Here is a 20,966-nt window from a genome sequence, read left to right as displayed (position 1 = left end):
GAACTCCTTTATTCATCACTCTACAACTTTCTCCCTTTTGCAATCCATATTGGTCTGCTGGCAACAAAAACTAGAAGAGGAGATCATTTTGCATTATAGAGATAGAGGCAAGAAGTATGAGTTTCAGAGAAAGATAAGTAGATTGGTTTAATAAACAAAAGCAAGTGTTATTGGATAAGAAAGACTGGATGGGCATAATCAACACTAGGTGTTTGACTCCCATCCTTTGTTTGTTTTCCTTTCTTTTCCAAGCCAAAGCAAACTAGATTTTTCATTCTTTTCCTTGCAATCTTAAATCCTTAAAAAAAACCTAGCTGAAGATATTTCCCTCACTAAATTCATCCAAACACTTGTTCTTTAGCTGAAAAGTATTTGTGCATAACATATTTGCTCTGGTTTTAAGTTAGTGTAAGTGTGAATCAAGCCATGGTAGCTTGTATGTTGAGGAATAGATATTTTACTAGAGGCTTAGTACAAAAAGAATCTTGGAATAGAATGCAAAACCTGAGCGGAGACGATATAGCAACACAAAACAGCAAAGATCACAGTGAATGGAACACTTTCCACAAGGCTTTCAATTTGCAAAGGCTCAAGGTATGGATGTTCATTCTCCCTTTTATTATTTGCAATTGCACTGAAAATCTTATCCAATAAGATCTAAAAAGATAAGCGGATAAACAGGATCAAAATTCATGGAGAGGAGCACAAAGTGAAATGTTATGTTGGTGATATAATATAATTATGAAACTACTAAGTTCAATGATTGGGAGATTGAAATTGAAAAATATACAGCAATGGGAAAATGGACCATATATTCAGTGATAATCTAACCAAATAAAAGTAGGAATGCTTCCATTATATACAACATATCACACAAGGCAAGCTGTGTGACTGCAAGCTGAGTTACTTAGGATATGAGTTCTGAAGAAAAAAGCACTGTTGTAAAAATAAGCAAAAGGATCCAAATAAAAATGGGCAATAATCGCAGATGTGCAAAATGTAATGTTTTTTCCCTAAAATGTTTTTTTAATTCTGTTGTGTTTTCCTTTTCTTTTTTAAAAGATACATTTTTTACAGTACTTTTCACTTTAACTTTCATCCTTGAATTGTATACTGTATATACTCTTGGCATATACTCCTGGCATTCTTTCTTCATCCCTACCAGGAACTTCCTCCCCTTTTCCCCACCACGGTGAAGTAGATACTGGACTATCAAGCTTGGGAAATGGGGAGAAAGCTAGGAACATTATTTTCTCTTATGTCTTAATTTACTCTATGTAAAAATGAGCCTCTCTAGTTTCATGTTCCTGCTTAGAAATAATAGGGCTTGGAGCCCCCTATGCATACATACTGCTTCTGATCCATAATAACTGAAGCAGAATATTCTGCCTTCAATATGCTGAGAAGAGCAAAATAGTACATTTTACTTATTAACCAGTGGGCAGATCTATTTTGAATTAAAACTCCGTAATAAGAATATTTTTGAATGAGCAACATGAATCTCTTGTTTTATGAATCCCTCCAAAATGTAACTAACAAAACCAGCCTTTCTCGGGATTCTATGGGAGGCTACATATTGCAATTGAAAATAAATAAATGCCATTTTCTGAACTTTGCACTGTACGCAATGCTAGACTTGTAGCGGTGGGAATTTATATGCACTATGATTCAGCTGCCATGCCGGCCTGACAGTTTGCTGCTGTCTACATTCATTGTATAGATTAGAAGTGATTGTATTGTTTTGTACTTTTCGCAATTTTTATGCAAAGGTTTCCTAAGATCTAAACATTATTTCAAGGGTTCCTCCAGGATGAAAGGTTGAAAAAAGCTGATCTAAAATATGACATTGTAGGGCTAATTCAATAATAATTTTCTTTTTTGTAGTTGAAGAAAATTCAGGCACAAATCTTTGGTTTTGTAATCCTTTTCTTTCCAGGATGTATGCTAATTGTACAGGCCCAGGATTTAGTCTTCATTCTGATATTGTCATGCCTTATATAGCAAACTATGGCTCAAAAGAGCAGATTAAAAGGTTCATTCCAGAAATGGCAGCAGGCAGATGTATTGGTGCAATAGCTATGACAGAACCTGGAGCTGGAAGGTAAGCATGTTCTTTAAGAATGCAGTCTTTTGCATACATTTTAGTTATTAAGTCTCACTGAGGCAGACCTATGCATATTAATAAGATTCCTAATAAATTTGCCTAGCAGAGTTGACATGGGATAGGTTGTTTGTGCTCCTCCCCCTAACCACATTTCAATCCGCAGAGCAACCCAAGATTATAAAGTGATGGATTATAAATGCAAAAATACCAAAAATATGTGGAACTATACTTCCATTTATCTCCTTTAAGCCTCCATAGCTTGCAAATGAGCCAAGGATAGACTCCCAAATTTTACAACAAACTGGTACCTGGCACAAAAATGCAAAATTATGCTGGAGATGGGTGTGTTAAACTAATGCAAGGCCAAATATATGTCATTTCCAGCCCTAAAACCCTCTGAACAGTCAAAAATGTAAAACAATTGGACCAACTTGCTTGGGTTCCACTGTCTCTAGAGATGTGAGCAGCAGACTTCCTACTGTATTGTAGTGAGACTGAAAGTCAAGGGTCTGAAAATATTGCCTTCCCTTCCTACGTAGAGTCTCAAGTTGGTGGGCATTTTGGTCAGTACAAAGTTTTGGATGGAACTGTGAACCAGGAAGACAACATTTTTCGTATTTCCTATTTTCACAGTAGAAACATTGGATGGAACCCAAATTTATTCCTGATAAATGTAGTCACATGGAATCAAATGAACACCTTTATATGTTAAATTCAATCCCAAGCTTGGTAGTTTCTTGCAAGTTGTGAAATGTGTTCTTATGTATGCATTCTATTCACAATTATTTACCCCAAAATAATTTCTCAGCGGGTTGGTGTTCTTGAAAACTTGCAGCATTTCAATAAGGATGCCAATATTTTAAATATTTGATGATCTTGCAAAATTACATTTTCTCAAATCTATATGATACTTTTTGTTTCATTTTGGAGACTTGCAGGTCCCGTACGGTGCTCACAGGCACTGTGATCAATCCCTGACTTCTGTGATTGTCTTCAGAATTTTTCAGTAATAGTGTAAAAGGCTTGCATAAAAGAAGAAATTTAGAATCACTGTGGGAGATCATTTGCTGTTCCTCTTTCGACTGGGAGACTTTAAACATTGTGCATTTGCTATGTTGCATTAGTGTAAGAACTATTTTCTTTTTAGTGATTTGCAAGGTGTGAAAACATTTGCAAAAAAGGATGGCAGTGATTGGATTTTAAATGGCAGTAAGGTATGTGATACATTCTTTTAAGTTTGTTAAATGTATTATGCAGCCATTTGAGATCAGTGCTGAGAATTATGGGGTTGGCGTTCTACAACTTTTCAATCAAGCAATGCCAGGTTACCTTTTCCATTTTGGATGAGGACTTCTGCTGCCAGAGTAACATGGTGACTGCAGCTGACAACTTGAAAACTCAATCAACTTAGCAGGTGCTTTTCTGTCCTTCTTTTGTTGGGGAACGTTATAGAAACATCTGAAGAATTTGGCCTTTTAATGCTGTAACATGGTTGGTCTGCAAAGGGTAACCAATGCTCAGATATTTCACAACTTAAAAGAGAATGGCCTCCCTGGTATGAAATTGCCTGGATAGATCAAAGAGGCAAATAAAAACTTGACTATGGTAGCGTATATAAAAGGGAAAAAATGTCTCCTCCTCCTGGTGAGTGTATTGTTTAGGATTCAGAAAAAATGTCAAAATGGATATTGCCAAATGCAATTGTTGTTTACAATTACTGGATAGTTTTGTTAAAATTGCTTTTATTTTTCTTTGATAAGATTGTTCAGGAAACCAAGCAGGTTGTCTACCAATTGATAGAAAAATGGTTGCTACCAACTGATAGTACAGTTGTTATAAAATTACCAATTTTACAAGTGTAGTGAAAATAAAATAGACTGCCTTATGTATTTGAGATTCAGACAGAAAGCTGATAGGGCACTATATATATATATATATATATATATATATATATATATATATATATATATATATATATATATATATATATATATATATATATATATATATATATATATATATATATATATATATATATATATATATATATATATATATATATATATATATATATATATATATATATATATATATATATATATATATATATATATATATATGATAACTTGTACTAGTTTGTAGTATATGGGTGTCCCTGCCTTTTGTAAAATGTTTACATTTTTACAACATAAAGATTTTTGCAAAAGTTTACAAATTTCCATTCAAGTCACACAAAATGGGATAAAAATATTTAATTTGATTCATATTTCATGTCATCCTTTCACCTACATGTAATTTAGAATGACTAGAAAGCAGGCCAAGTTTTCATGAATGATTTAACACATGATATATTCCAAAGTTATAACCAAATCCTAAAGTAAAAAAATAGTAAAACAAGTCTCATCTCCAGTCTCAGTTTCCTATCATATCCAATTTGACAATTTAATAAATTCTGTAATAGTTTCACTCATATTTTTCATAATGATTTCTTCCCTCAATTCAAAGTAAAAGTATGGGTTAATAATGCAGAACTGTAGGTGGAGAAAGGGGCAGAGAAGGTTTTAATGGATTCAGTATTTAAAATTTCAACACATATACCTATCTGCTTCTTAGCTAAGTAGACCTCTGGAAAGTAAGAATAGAATTGATAAAGACGGCACTGTAAATATCCCCAAAATAAGGGAATGTGATTTTTACTAAATAAATTCACCGTAGTATTATATACACCTTGAGAAAAATGCTTGACATCTATATTGTATGATTTATTTATTTACTGTATTTATATTCTACCCAAATCAATTCTGGGCAGTGAACCACACAACTAGTATATACAGTTAAAGACATAATACAATTGTCCAAGCAAATTAAAATTAAATATTCAAGAAGCACCAGGATGAACTAAAGGCTAAATACCCACTGGGATAACAGAGTTATAATTTACCTCCTAAATGCAAAAAGGGAGGGAGATATCCTCCTTTCTGGGGTAGGGTGTTCCAAAGAGTAGGGGCCAACACTGAGAAGGCCTGTTGTTTTGTTTGTTTGTTTGTTTTGTTTTATTGGATTTATATGCCGCCTTCTCCCAAAGGACACAGGGCGGCGTACAGCATTAAAAAACACATATTACAAAAGTTAAAAGGAAATTAGAAACAATCCAAAAAACAAACCCAATTAATATAGCACTAACATTTTAAAAATTAGATAAAATTAACAGGCCAGGCCGGCTTGCTGGAAAAGCCAACTTTTTAGGGCACGTCAGAAGAACCGGAGGTCACGGATTATGCAAATCTCCGGGGGCAGCTCATTCCAGAGGGAAGGCGCTCCCACAGAGAAGGCTCTCCCCCAGGGGGTCCCTAGCTGACACTGTTTGGCCGACGGCACCCTGAGGAGGCCAACTCTGTGGGATCGCACTGGACGGTGGGAGGCTACTGGTGGCAGTAGGTGGTCTCGCAGGTACCCTGGGCCTAAGCCATGGAGCGCTTTAAAGGTCATAATTAGTACCTTGAATCGCACCCGGAAAACAACCGGCAACCAGTGCAGGCCACCTAAAAGGGGTGTAACATGGGAGCACCTAGGTACCCCCATGATAACCCGCGCGGCCGCATTCTGGACCAGCTGAAGCCTCTAGGTGCTCTTCAAGGGCAGCCCCATGTAGAGAGTGTTGCAGTAGTCCAGGTGAAAAAGGACGAGGGCATGAGTAACTGTGCATAGAGCATCCCGATCCAGGAAGGGGCGCAACTGACGTACCAGGCAAACCTGGTAAAAGGCCCCCCTGGTCATGGCCGTCAGGTGTTCTTCTAAACTAAGCCGCGTATCCATGAGGACTCCCAGATTGCGGCCCTCTCTGAGAGGGCTAAAATTTCTCCCCCTATCATCAAAGATGGAGCAAGATGCACAAATCGGGATGACGGAAACCACAGCCACTCAGTCTTGGAGGGATTGAGCTTGAGCCTGTTCCTCCCCATCCAGATCTGCACAGCCTCCACGTATCGGGACATCACGTCGAGGGCATCATTTGGGTGGTTTGGGGTAGAGATGAAAAGTTGGGTATCATCAGCATATTGATGATACCGTATCCCAAAACCATGGATGATCTTGCCCAACAGTTTCATATATATGTTGAACAGGAGGGGTGAGAGAACCTACCCCTGGGGCACCCCACAAGTGACACGCCTTGGGGTCGATCCCTGCCCTTCAGTCAACACGAACTGCGACCGATCTGACAGGTAGGAGGAGAACCACCGTAAAACGGTGCTCCCCACTCCCAAACCCCCAAGTCGTCGCAGTAGGATACCATGGTCGATGGTATCAAAAGCCGCCAAGAGGTCTAATAGGACCAGGACAGAGGAGCAGCCCCTGTCCCGGATCCGCCAGAGATCATCGACCAATGCGACCAATGCCGTCTCCGTGCTGTGCCCGGGCCTGAAACCCGACTGAAACGGATCCAGGTAGACAGCTTCATCCAGGTACTGGGGAAGTGGACGTGCTACCACACTCTCGACAACCTTTGCTACAAAGCGAAGGTTGGAGACCGGACAATAGTTGGCTAAAGAAGCTGGGTCCAGGGAAGGTTTCTTGAGGAGGGGCCTCACCACTGCCTTCTTCAAGGCGGTGGGAAAGAACCCCTCTCTCAATGAAGCGTTGGTAATCGCCTGGAGCCAGCGTCGTGTCACCTCCTGGGAAGCCGAAACTAACCAAGAGGGACACGGGTCCAGCACACAAGTGGCAGCACTGAGTCTCCCCATAATCCTGTCCATGCCCTCGGGGTTCACAGGGTCAAACTCATCCCAGATTGTCTCCACAAGATTCATCCCTGTCGACTCGCCCGAATCTACCCAGTCAGAGTCCAAGCCTGTGCGGATCTGAGCGATTTTATCCTGCAGATACTGAACAAATTCTTCAGCCCTACCCTGCAAGGGGTCTTCCCCAGTTCCTTGGTTAAGTAAGCAGCGGATCACCCTAAACAGGGTGGCTGGGCGGTTATCTGCGGACGCGATAAGAGCGGAAAAATATTCCCGTTTTGCCGCTTCTATCACCACTAAGTAGGATTTAATATGAATTCTTACTAGTGTTCGATCAGATTCGGACTGGCTGGCCCTCCAACCACTCTCTAGGCATCTTTTCCGGCGTTTCATCTCCTGGAGCTCCTCGGTAAACCAGAGAGCCACCCGGGATCGACACCGGGTCAGAGGCCACAAAGGCACAATGCGATCCAAGGCCCTAGTGGCCGCCCTATCCCAGGCTTCCACTAGGGCTTCAGTCGAGTTGTGAGCAAGGGATTCAGGAAAAGTCCCAAGCTCGATCAGGAACCTTTCAGGGTCCATCAGGCGCCTGGGGCGGAACCATCTAATTAGTTCCGCCTCCCTGCGGCGAGGGGTAGCTGTATGGAAGTCAAGCCCGATGAGGAAATGATCAGACCATGACAAGGGTTGAATAGAAATATCCCCTAAATCTAGATCATTCATCCACTGCCCAGAGACAAAAATCAGGTCGAGCATGTGTCCCCTATTATGGGTGGGGTCTTGAATTAACTGAGTTAGGTTCATAGCCATCATGGAAGCCACAAACTCCCAAGCTGACTCGGATGTCTCGCCAATGGAAGGCAGATTGAAATCCCCCAGGATCATAAGACTGGGGAAATCAACTGTCAATGCAGCTAATACATCCAGCAGCTCTGGCAGGGCTGATGAAACGTAGCAGGGAGACAGTTACGTAACAAAAAGGCCCACCTGAACTCCAAGGCCCCATTTCACAAAAAGGGACTCACACCCGCCTATCTGAGGTACAGTGACCTGAGGTTTGAGACTTTCCCTAATCACCACCACCACCACCCGCCCCTGCCCTGGGCTCTTGGCTGGTGAAACGCCAGAAGCCGGATGGGCATAGCTCACTAAGGAGAACACCCCCCTCATGGCCCAACCAGGTCTCCGTAATACATGCCAGGTCCGCTCTACCCTCTTGTATGAAGTCGTAAATGAGGGGAGCCTTATGCACCACGGACCTGGCGTTAAGCGGCACCAGCCGGAGACCAGGGTCCTGTAATCCTGAGCACCCGGGGTTGCGAGAAGGGCGATGTGGGTCGGAACACGTGATCGCTCTAAAACAGTGAACCTGCGTCCCCCGAACATAATTTGGCCCTTGGCCCCCACCATATCTGCCTCTCCCACAAACAGTAGAGATGGTAAACCTCCCAATGGAATGGCTTAATGTCTCCCCCGGAATCCCGACTCTTCCCAGCACTCCCGACCCGCGCCCATTAGTTAGCTCTCATAGATCTCACAGAATATGGGTGACCCCCCAACTGGACCCTTCTAGCTGTTTATACTGTCTGAGTAGGCTCTATTCTGGCATGGTTTGTATAACATAATCTGGTGCCAGTGTTATTAGGGACGTTAATTCAAAGTAGTCACCAGCACTTCAGATGGACTCAAAAGCTAATTAGCACCCAGGATAGTAATTCCAAGGTGGATGTGATTCTACTGTAATGAGATTGTCGTGTCAGGAACTTTGCCAGTACTTGTTGAATTAGTTGTAGCTTCTAAGTGATCCCCAAAGTAATGTACTTATATAATGATTAGGGCATGAGATGCTATTTCTAGACCACCTGTTCAAGGTGTATAATTGTCATAGTAGCCAAAATTTAGGAAAGGCCCTCATTTATTTGATCAGGGTTAAGGTAATGGGTTGCTATTTGGAATAATGTTTAACAGTTTCTTCATTAGGATTGGATGATGTTAATCCTGGTTTAATTGTTTTTTGAGTAGGACTGATTACTTGAAGGGAGGAAATGGGTTTTTTTAAGATGGAAAGGAAGGGTTCAGACTGGGTATAATAGATATATCATAATGATATATAATAATAGTCTTAACATCTAACATTTACTTATACATAGTAGTTATAGTAACTTATATCATGTAACAGAATTCATAATAACATTTCCCCAATTTTTAGTTTCTAGCTCTATTTCTAATCTTTAATAAAGCAAATCCCATATTAAAGTGTATTCTGTATCCATCATCTCTTGCCCTTGTTAGTATTTCAGCTCTTATTGACTTTTTGATCAATCTCCCTTGCACCTCCCTTGGGACCTTGTATCCTTCTACATCACTCATGTTTAATCTAAATATCTTCTCTGCCTCTACATCTGCCTCTTATTGTCTGCTCTATAAAATACCCATCAGTACCTCTTTCGTCTCTGCTAAGGGATATTTCTCTTTGCTCTCTTCTACATTTTGGCCTCTTGAAAAATAATCTGCTCTATTTTTAGTATGTCTTCTATATCTTTATCTACTTATGTCATTTGTTGATTTCTCTCCTCCTTTCTACTCCTTCTGAATTCTCCTCTATTGTCTGAATTTTTTGTTCATTTTCCATTATCTGTCAGGTTCCGAAGGGTAAATGAAACCAGCCAAACACAAAAACGGTTTGAAACGCAGTTTGTATTCTTCCTTCGGCACGAACTGACCAACAAAGCACTAAGGCAATGAATAAATTGTCAGAGCTGCCACCCTGTGCTTCCCACCACCTTTTACAGCTACATTGGTAATTAAGATAAGCTGCACCCCGTGCGTGCCACACCCATCACCTTGTGACCCAGAACAAAACCACCCGGCAATTAATCATGGATTGTTAGCATGAATTTCTTCAGTTTGTGTAGGTGGGATGGTGAGTCTTGGCAGCTGGCCCAGTCTTCTCGCCTGAATGGCAGCTCCAGGCCTCTGAGCTGGCCAGAGCTGACATTATCATTTGCGGAAGATTTCCTTGTCTGAGATCTGTATCGTGCATCAGTTCCATCATCTCCCTATGATTCCTTATTATGTTTTCCTTGATATCTTGAAGTATTAATAGTATTTCCATTTGGGGTATATTTTTCCTTCCTTATTGTAACATTTTACTTTATTTTAGTGGACTAAAAGTTATTCAGTAATCCATCCAAGTCCCAATGTCCCAAGCATTCAAAAACATCAAAAAGTAAATGTTAGAAGAATTTGCTCAGTCCCTGAACTGTTCCTCAAAATACAGTGTTTGTAATCCTCAAAGTCTGCTGTTTTGCTCCCTCTGGTTTATTCAAATTCGTAAGTCTTGTTTAATTTTTCTTCTTTTGCCTCGGAAAGTATTCTATCAAATAGTATTTGTAATCCAGAATGGCCCACAAATTTCCCCATGACTCATTAATTCACAGAATCAAGTGTTCAAGGGCAATTCCTATTGTTTATAATCCACATTACTTTAAAAGATTTCAAAAGGCTCACCAGTTGTTCCTAATCTGCCTAAAAGAATAAGTAGATAGAATAGGAAAAACAAAAAGTTGGCCTTCCAAATGTTGTTTGCCTTTCACTTTGTTTCTCTTCTTATCTCTTCTTACGACTTTCCTTTCTTTTTTATCAATTCTGACTTTTTTCTTTTTCAAGGTCCTTTCCAGCCATATAATAATATAGTATCTTCTTTGACCAATAAATGGCGTCCTAACTCTAATTTTCAATACCAAGAAGAGGCTAACAGCTGATTGTCAAGGTTCGAGGGGAAAAAATCATTTGTCTTTATACTATTTCTTTCAATAGTCAGACAATATTTCCAGTAGATTAAAGTCATGTTTCACAATGCCACAAATTCCAGTTAAGTTTTTCTATATTTTAAAACTTCATATTCTTCCGTTAAAATTTCATCTCTCTTTTGGGTCTATAATTTATCTCTGTGTAATAATTCACCGCTTTCTGCATTTTGGAGACTTCTTTTATTTAAGTGGGACTCTAATGAGGAAATTGAAAATCATCTCACCCAGTTTCAATCCTCTGTTCACACACTGCTTCAGCTCATTTCTTCTTCAGTTGCCCCAGCTTCGTTCCGGCCATAATGGCTGTCTCTTTTCTCCATTGGTCTGGAGGGCACCTTGGATCCAAGTAATCGACAAGGAATCCTTCCTTTCTTTCTCACCCCTCTGGTTTGACTTTGGCCTCCGGTTGGAGAGGAATTGGCAGAAATTTGTGGAGCCCCACTATCTCTGACTGCCAAATCAGAAGTCCCTGTTTTGCATTCTTATTACCACCGTGTAGGCTCAAACATGAGCTCTTGTTAGTTCTCATTTGTGTCCACTTCTGGTTTCCACTTTTAGATTCTGACTTTCTGTGACTTCAAAGGGTAATTATTTAAACTGGAAAATTCACCTCAAGATAAGAAATGAATCCAAGAACTAAAAAGGAATGGCTGACTTTAAGGGACTAAGTCCTTAATAGGCAAGAAAACAAATTACAATAAAACAATTCAAGTATATTTCTCTGGTTTATTGCAGGTATTTATTACAAATGGTTGGCTGTCTGATTTGGTTATTGTTGTGGCTGTTACAAACCGTGAAGCCCGTTCCCCTGCTCATGGAATTAGCCTTTTCCTAGTAGAAAATGGTATGAAAGGCTTTGTTAAAGGACGTAAGCTTGAAAAAATAGGACTTAAAGCACAGGTGAGTCCCAAATACCGTAATTGCTCTAATAAGTATGGGTAGTAAACTCAGTGGAAATATATTTCAATTATCATTGCATTAGATAGCAAACTAGATATATTTGGCAAATGGCTGCAGAAGTCTGCGTCCTAATCTTACAGTTCCTATAACAGTGATTTTCACCTACTGAATGCCTGCCTGTGAGCTTTCTCTTGATAAACTATGGTATCCAACAGGATTTCTCAGTGGCAGGAAGATTTGGCTACTCATGGCTTTGCCACATTCAAATACAGGAAAGAGAGGGTGGGGAGGGGAGGGGAGAGTGAGTGCACTCAAAAAAAGCAAGGGAAAATAAAGGGGAAAAGTCTTCTGGAAAAATAAAGCAAAGCTGCAGAAATAATTGCCTCCCATCTTTTATGCCCTATCTGTGATTTTTTGCACCCTTCATTACAAGTCAACAGAATAAATACAAGGTGGAACAAAGATTGATTTTCACTATTATATGTTGCTTAGACCTTGGAATTTGGCTATGGAAAGTAATCTCTTTGGTAAATAGTATCCTCCATCCATTTTAATGCATTTGTGGGTTCACAACACTCCTTTAAAAGAGAAGCATGATGATACATGGTTTAAGGAACACTGGCAAATATGTGACTTTATTATTTAAAATTAGGACACGGCTGAGCTGTTTTTTGAAGATGTCCGCTTGCCTGCCAGTGCACTACTTGGCCAGGAAAACAAAGGCTTCTATTATCTAATGTCGGAGCTTCCTCGGGTAAGACAGACATGGAACCACACAGGGAGATAATACCACACCAAAGAATAACACAAAGGCATTATTTGTCATTGCAGCTATCTACCAGCAAAAGATTATGCTGGATGACATTTGAGCTTCTGTGGAAGATGTTGATAGCTACCACTTACTGATTTCAGGGTGGAGATCTTGCACCCAGAATTGCATTGTTACTTTCTCTTTATAAAGAGAAATTGAGCTTTTATATAACATGTTGTAATATGTGAGGAAAAGATTTGGGAAATATACTTAGTGATGTTTATATTTTAATATTAAAATATATAGTAATAGTTCTGATTCCTATTCTATAACTGTTGTACAGAAACTTATAGAAACAAAACCTTTTTTTCCCCTAGGGCTTCCCCCTATATTTCTTTACCTCTATTTCTATGAATGGAAATAGAGAGCCTTAGTGCTCTCTTTGTGGACTTCAGTAATAGAAACATGATATCTGTGTAATGTCAGGAAAAGCTATCTCCCTGTCATTAGCTTTCAAAGAGGAGGAAATTGAAGATTTAAGAGACTGCAGTTGAGCCTGTCTTGAGTTCAATACCAAGTTATTGAAAACAGTTAAAAAAGGGACCTTTTCTCTTGGCATCCACAAAATAGAATTAATTCTTCAAAATATTTCATTTTACTCAGTTCTATTTAGGCAGGCATTTGTCTCTATATTCTGTTTTTGTTTTCCTGTCTCATAATTTTTTATATGGGAGGGGTATAATATAGGTAATCCTCGGGTTACAAGAATTCCCATAGCAAACGTTCGAAGTTACATGATAAGCGCCCCCTAGCATTTGTGAACAAATCCTGAAATTACGAATCTTGCAGCACCATAGCAGTTGTTCGCCCTTACGAACAACCCCAGATGCTCTGCAATATTCATCCTGGCTTATTGCAGGCCAAAATGGAGCTCCCAGGGGTGGATCTGCCCCTCCAACACTCCGTTCGAGCCTCTGCGGGCCTCCCCTGGCCCATTGCAGGCTGAAATGAATCTTCCAGGGGGTGGATTGCCCCCCCCCCCCCCCCCCGGTATGGGGGATCTGTCTCTTGGAAGCTCCATTTTGGCTTGCAATAGGCTGGGGAAAGCCTGTGGAGGCCCAAATGGAGCGGCAGAGCCACCTTCGGAAGCTCCATTTCGGCCGGCAATGTGCTGGGCAAGGCTTGCAGAGGTCCGAACGAAACTATAGAGGGATGTACGCAGCTGAGAGGCCAGAGAGGAGACTGCTTGCTAGATCTTCACAAAGTAAGTAATCTACTGTGGCAGGTGGGTGGGGGAAGGAAAAGCAATTGTGGGGAGCATGAAGTATTTTAGTGGGTCGGGGAGGTTTTGGGTGATCTTAGGCAGGTGGCCTGTTCCATCACTAGGCCCACCCATGGCCTTCCCCATCCTGGAATACCTCATGTGCACTTAACAAGCCTCACATTCAATTAGTGAATGTGTAGGTAAAAGGAGGGAGTAATCTCGTTCAAGGTTTGAGATTCACTCCCATGAATCCTCGAGTTGCAAATGGAATGCGCAGACTCCATTACATTTGTAACTCAAGGACTACCTGTACTGGAAGTGCTTTTTGAGTATTTCTATCTGAATCTTTCCTTTGGGAGTATTATTTTCTGAATATGATTTATGTTTTCATGTAGAAAACCAACCATATGCAACAGTTCAAGAGGTTCATATACATTTACACAGTAGCACTAAGTAGGGAATCAAAGTACAAAGCTGACACATATTATGTACGCTTCAAGTCTGTTCACAGATTCATCTCTCAATTATTTTATGACCTATTCAAAATATGTTCACATTGGGTTGTATATTCATTAATCTGCAAACAGACTTAATTTCAGATTGATATCTTAAAAGAGTAGTACCACTTAAGAGCAATTTTGAATTTTTCCTGTCATACATATTTTTACCCTGCATAAAATGTATGTTGATGTTACAGGCCAGAATATTAAATATTACAATTTTGAGAGCTTTTCTTTCCCCAGTCTTACATTTAAGATACCAGACGCAAAAGTGTACTCAAAGCAGAAATTAAGATCTACAGTAGATGTAATTACAATGTTGATTTAGACCTATATACATCTTTATAAACCAGAAAGGTTTTTAAAGCCAGAGATACAAAGACAAGGAGGGAGTATTTAAAAGAAGAAAGTATAGAGAAATAATGATATTTTTTTCCATTTAATAATGAACATGTTTGAGAATGTCCTTTTCCCCCTTATCTCTCAAGGAAAGGCTCTTGATCGGTGATATTGCGATTGCTAGCTGTGAATTCATGTTTGAAGAAACAAGAAACTATGTTAAACAACGAAAAGCTTTTGGGAAAACAATTTCACATTTACAGGTGAGAATTTGAGAATATTTGTTTCCACAGTAATACTTTTTAATTTGAAATACTTTTGTTTTTTTCCATTTGAGGTGCAGACCTGGTTGCCTGGTCATCTAATGCAGTGTTTTTCAACCTTGGCAACTTGAAGATGTCTGGACTTCAACTCCCAGAATTCCCCAGCCAGCGAATGCATTCGCTGGCTGGGGAATTCTGGGAGTTGAAGTCCAGACATCTTCAAGTTGCCAAGGTTGAAAAACACTGATCTAATGAACAATCAACATCCAGAAATCTTTCTTTTGATTTCTAGCTGAGGGCCGCTATTTGTCCTTGTGGTTTCTAGGACTCCTGGGGATTTTTGTTGTTCCATGCAGATTATTTCCAGCTTTTTGTTCTTTTAGAAAGTGACTTGAAGACTTTCTGAAGTTTCTCAGTTTATCACTTAAAAACAGAAATAGCCCTATGAAGTGCATTGTTATATTTGATCCTTATTTATTAGGCTAACAGTTAAAAAATAACTAGATGGATTTCTGATACTTTGAAAGGCAGTTGAAAGCCATAATTATATTTTTCTTTGCAAGCATGTCCTGGTGCTGAGGGTGGAATTCTATGTTTATAATTCTGCATAATAAAATGTTCATTTCTAGTTTTCTTAGGGATGGGGGAAAGACTTTAAGCCAGTTTATAATATCAATATTTGTGTGGACTTCCTTTTTTTTTTTTACAAATTCTTGACTTGGAAAAGCAGAAGAAATTCAATTTCAGAAATAATTAGTAGTTTTCAGACACTCCTGAGGTGTTCTTTGGAGAATGAATATGGGAGGCGGCTGCACTTTGCTTTGAAACATGCTCAGTAAAAATATTTTTCAAAAGAAAAATGGATTACCACTTTTTGGTGAACTTGCTGGAGGAAAGAATGCATATTAAATAGGAAATAGTTTGGGAGACAATGAGAATTGCTGGTCAGGACAACTTGGGAGAGGAGATGGGACTGATCAGAGAGACACATGAGAACACAGTGCTAGAGGGGATTTGGATGGCAGACAAAAGCAGATATAGGGGTAAAAATTAACTGTATAAAATTGCCCTTCATATGAAATTAATTATGAGTATAATAGGAAAAAAGAAAAATAAACACTGATGTTCTTTCTAGGTACAAAGCCGATGTAGTGTCAAGTTTAATTAGATCTAAAATGCTTCTGTTCATGATCAGTTTTACTGATCTGGTTAAAATTTACAGTTATAAAAGTTTTGTGTTGTTAAACTGAAGTTAAACTAGGATTTTGAAAAAGATGCATTATTATTACCATTGGTGATAGTGAACAATACAACAGTCTTCATAGAGATAACATCCTTTCACAGTCTAATATATAATTAATACTATAACTAGTAAAGTCAGAAAGAATTGTGGTGGGGTTCCACTCCCCACAAAATACAGGTAGTTCTTGACTTAATCCATTCATTTAGTGACCGATCGAAGTCACAATGGCACTAAAAAAAAGTGACTTGTGACTGTTTTTCACATGATCTTTGTAGCATTTCCATGGTCACTTGTTCAAAATTCAGATGCTTGGCTACTGGCATGTATTTATGATGGTTGCAGTGTTCAGGGTCATGTGATTAACTTCTATGACCTTCTGACAGGCAAAATCAATGGGGAAGCCAGATGTATTACTAATTTAACAACTGCAGTGATACACTTAATACAAGAAAGATTGTAAAATTGGCCAAACTCACTTAACTGTCCTGCTTAGCAATTAAAATTTTGGGCTCAATTGTTGAGGACTACCTCTAAATATTAAGGTTTAAAATGTTTTTTACATAGTTTTAATGTGATTAAAGTGTTCGTGTGCTTTAGGCCAGTGAATACATTTTAAATTTTGAGGAATTTCTATGGACACTGTCTTTCACATAAAAGAGTATTTTGCAAAATATTGCCAACTATTATGGAAATATAATTGGGAAGTTCATAATGTGTTCAAGTATTGAAAGATAACACATTTTATCTTTCCTTTTCCAATTGGAAGACTGTGCAACACAAGTTAGCAGAATTGAAAACACAGATTTGTGTAAGTCGGACATTTTTGGATAATTGTATTGATCTTCATTCACGGAAATGCCTGGATTCTGCTACTGCTTCAATGGCTAAATACTGGTATGTCTATTAAGAACTTAATATCATATATATTTGTTCTAAATCTGAATAGTGACAAAAAATATAATCTTATATTGTAGTCAAGAATTGTAGGGACAACCTCCAGCTGACATCATAACGAGATTGGGCGTGAGGAATGGGTCTCCTGCACTGAGTTCTCCCCATTGGAGGGCTCTGAAAGGAGCTAAAGCCACCCTGTAGAGGTGGTGAAGAAAAGAGGGGTGCCCTGCAGGTCATGGAGACAGCAATTCTCCTGCTTGACCCAGGGCGTCTTCCCTTTCATCCATGACGAGGAGAAGAGGCAGCCATCATGGCTGCCACAAAGCTGGGAGGCTGAGACAACAAAGAAATGTGCAGGAGCGGTGTAGATAAACAGTGATTGGATTAATCACTGGGTGATTAATTAATCCAATTAATCAGTGGAACAACTTGCCTCCAGAAGTTATAAATGCTTCAATACTGGAAGTTTTAAAGATGAGATTGGATAACCATTTGTCAGAAGTGGTGTAGGGTTTCCTGCCTAAGCAGGGGGTTGGACTAGAAGACCTCCAAGGTCCTTTCCAACTCTGTTAATTATATTCTATTTTAAATATTGGAACAGTGCTATTTTATTGTGAGTTTGACTAGGGAGAAATTTCCTAAGGGTGAGACCAATCAAGTTGACCATGCTCATCCAGTCACATGACCAAGCCACACCCACAGAACAGGTAGGGAAAATTTTTGGATTTCACCACTGCATCAGAGCATCTCTAATAGATGATCACTCAGCCTCTGTAGAAGAACTCTAGTGAATGAGTAATCACTATGTTGGATGGGAGCTTCTTTCACTGGCTGACAACTTGTCCACTGAAGAAATTATTTCCAATGTCTAGTGTGAAACTCCTTGTTTTTTAACCATTGGTTCTAATCTTGCCCACTGGAGCAATGAAACAGAAGTCCATTCCAATGGTGGGATTCCAATTTTTTTTACTACTGGTTCTGTGGGCATGGCTTGGTGGGCGTGGCTTAGTGAGCATGGGAGGGGAAGGATACTGTAAAATCTCCATTCCCTCCCCAGTCCAGGGGAAAGTAACTTCAAAATCCCTATTCCCTCCCGATCAGCTGGGACTTGGGAGACAGAAAATAGATGGGGGTGGGGTCAGCCAGAAGTGGTATTTATTGGTTCTCTGAACTACTCAAAATTTCCACTATCGGTTCTCCAGAACTGGTCAGAACCTACTGAATGGACCTCTGGTCCAGAACCTGCTGAATGGATCTCTGGTCCATTCCATTTTCTGTATGTTGACACTTCAGATATTTGAAGATTGCTTTCGTATCTCCCTTGGCTGTCTTTTCTATAGGTAAAACATATCCAGATTATTGAACTGTTTCTCAGTTTGATTTCCAGACTTTTTGACTGGGTTTGGCTTCCAGACTTTTACCTTGTTGGTAGCCGTCCTCTGAACCTGTCCCAATTTATCATTGTCCCTTTTAAATTATGGCATTCAGACCTGCACTCAGTATTTCAAATGAATCGGATAAGGGCAGATGATCAAACATTTCTTGGATTCATTATTAAATGAATGAAATAAATAGTTGTTTAACAATATATTAAATACAAAGAATATTCTATATATTTTTATATATTACACACACACACACACACACAGAATTTTTCTTAATTTTTTTTTACTACTGACTGGAAAAGCAGTCCATTGTTACATAAGACAGTTTTACGTAGATTCCTTACAATTCTGTTTTTCATTAGCTAGAAACAGCTCTTGAAATTTTTTGCTGTTACATATTAATACATGTTTCACCAAAATGAAAACATCCAAGAGAATGCTGTGTACTGATACCAGATTAAATTAACTGCAAATGTAAAAGAAGTAAGATACAGGTAGTTCTTGATTCCAACAGTTCATTTAGTAACCATTCAAAGTTACAACAGCACTAAAAAAGGGGGACTTATGGCTAATTTTCATACTTATGCCTGTTGCAGCATCCCCATGGTCATGTGACCAAAATACAGATGCTTGGCAATTGGTTCATGTTTATGACAATTGCAGTGGGGTGACGTGTTCACCTTTTGCAGCCTTCTGACAAGCAAAGTCAGTGGGAAAATCACTTTCACTTAACAACTGTTTTACTAACTTAACAATTACAGTGATTCATTTAACAACTGTGGCAAGCAAGGTCATAAAATGGAACAAAATTCACTTAACAAATGTCTCACTTAACAACAGAAATTTTGGGCTCCATCATGGTTGTAAGTCAAGGACTACCTGTATAAAATTAGTAAAATAATCCCAAAGATCCACATGAGAAATATCCAGTAATATAAAGTAATATTGGACTGAAACAGCAATTATATTTAGCTTTAATTAAAAAAAATCATGCATCTATTTGCAGTTGTACATATTTAGTAGCATTTCCAGCTATGCTACTGTGCAGAATGCTTGTTTATGGTTGTACCTAGATACATATTTTGGGTATTGCCATTCATGATATGCTTATCTTGCTCTCCAATGTAATCTTTAAAGTATCTTTCTTAAAGTTGTTTCTCTTTTACGTAATTGAATTTGATTTTAGCTACATTCATACAGTGCTGTGGAGATTTCATTACTGAATAGAAAATTCTCTTGGTACAGATAATTTTTCCATACTTTAAACTGATGTAGAAAACATTTTGAGTAGAAGATAAACCATTAAATTGTTTGTATTGAACATTTTTGTATAATGAACATCTTGTTAAATTTTAAACCTACATTTAAAACTATTTTATCAATTGCCATTGCCAAAATGAGATTTTGACTTGTATATAAATTATTGCATGATTGCTTAGATATATTTGCTAGCTGTTAAAACTAATCATGTGTTTTTGTAAAAACTATACAGCTAGATTAATAAAAGTGATAATTTCAACTAGTTTTTTGAATATAACAATTCAAATAGTTTTGAAACAGACTTATCTATGCTTTAAGGGCTTCTGATCTTCAAAACAATGTGGCTACTCAGTGTGTGCAGCTTCATGGAGGATGGGGATATATGTGGGAATATCCAATTGCAAAGTAAGTTACTCTTTTTTGTTTTGTTAGTAATGCAGTATAGTTGAGCAAACTGAACATAAATACTTCAGGAATCCTTTACTTTTCCAGGCAGCTTATCTCATACAGTGTGAGGAGTAAGCTCAGGGTTTTATTACTGACAAATTTTCCAGTAGTATGTCCCCTTTATATACAACTTTATGCCCCCTTTGTTACTTTCAACTTTAAGTTTATGTCTATTTTAATTTTATTTTATATCAACTATTTTAAGTAGTTCTTTAACATCTGTGTTACATTGGGTCCTATAATTAAATATTGTAGATTTCTTGGGATCAGTAGAATTTTGGATCTTGTGGTTACCATCACAAAATACCTGATCTGGGAAATGTGCCGATTTACAAAATTATTCCTGTAATTCATGTGATCAGTTATAATATCCATTTTACAAAAAGGCAAACTGGTTGAATCACTTCGCAGACACAGAAAACCCACAAAGACACAGCATTTTCCCTGCTTTTCCTTCCCAGCCTTGACATTTGACAGAAAAGAGAGATTATTGTGTATGTTTTATTATAATTTGAAAAGAAAGTTCAACTATTTAATGTTGTTTATGGTATGATAAGTAACATATACATATTTTAAATACATGAATACCTTTTTCATACGACCTGCTTTAGGTTGACTTGTCATTTCTTTGATTTTCACCACCATGTCTGATTGCAAGTCATCCCCAAAATGATCTTTGTGTTTTCACCATTAGCTACTTTGTTACAACTATTTTTCTTTTTTTACTCCTCTTCTTTTGGGTCATCCAGTTTTCTCCATTTTGTCTTTTTACTAAGCAGCAAATGTGAATCATGCCTCCTTTCTTTTTTCTCCATTCTGAGCTTTGATAATTATACTTCTCATTCTTATTCCCAAGCTTTGGGTCATATATGTCTTAGAAACATTCTGGAAAACAAGGTTGCATAAACTTAAAATTTGCATTTCACATTATCTCAAAAGCTACAAATCACCATTAACAAGGTCATTGGTAAGAATATATATTATCTTGGTAGGAAAAGATATATCCTGTGACATATATATTTATATTTATTAGTATTGGTATGCTTATTTCATATACTTCAATAT

The 20,966-nt window shown here is 38.4% G+C and overlaps 1 protein-coding gene across 1 annotated transcript in view; it reads left to right on the top strand.

Moving 5' to 3' along the window:
- Positions 1-20,966, top strand: part of ACADL (acyl-CoA dehydrogenase long chain) — a 32,262-nt gene that overhangs the window by 10,291 nt on the left and 1,005 nt on the right. The window contains exons 4-10 of the mRNA XM_081934789.1: positions 1,937-2,101; positions 3,252-3,318; positions 11,391-11,555; positions 12,208-12,309; positions 14,559-14,672; positions 16,682-16,809; positions 19,773-19,859. Coding sequence (XP_081790915.1) covers positions 1,937-2,101; positions 3,252-3,318; positions 11,391-11,555; positions 12,208-12,309; positions 14,559-14,672; positions 16,682-16,809; positions 19,773-19,859 — 828 coding nt within the window. The remainder of the gene's footprint in view (positions 1-1,936; positions 2,102-3,251; positions 3,319-11,390; positions 11,556-12,207; positions 12,310-14,558; positions 14,673-16,681; positions 16,810-19,772; positions 19,860-20,966) is intronic.

Source organism: Natrix helvetica (genome assembly GCF_964273705.1).
Source record: "Natrix helvetica genome assembly, chromosome: 1".
NCBI classification, from domain to species: domain Eukaryota; kingdom Metazoa; phylum Chordata; class Lepidosauria; order Squamata; family Natricidae; genus Natrix; species Natrix helvetica.
The sequence above is the reverse complement of the archived record's forward strand: the minus strand, read 5'-3'. Positions and strand labels throughout refer to the sequence as shown.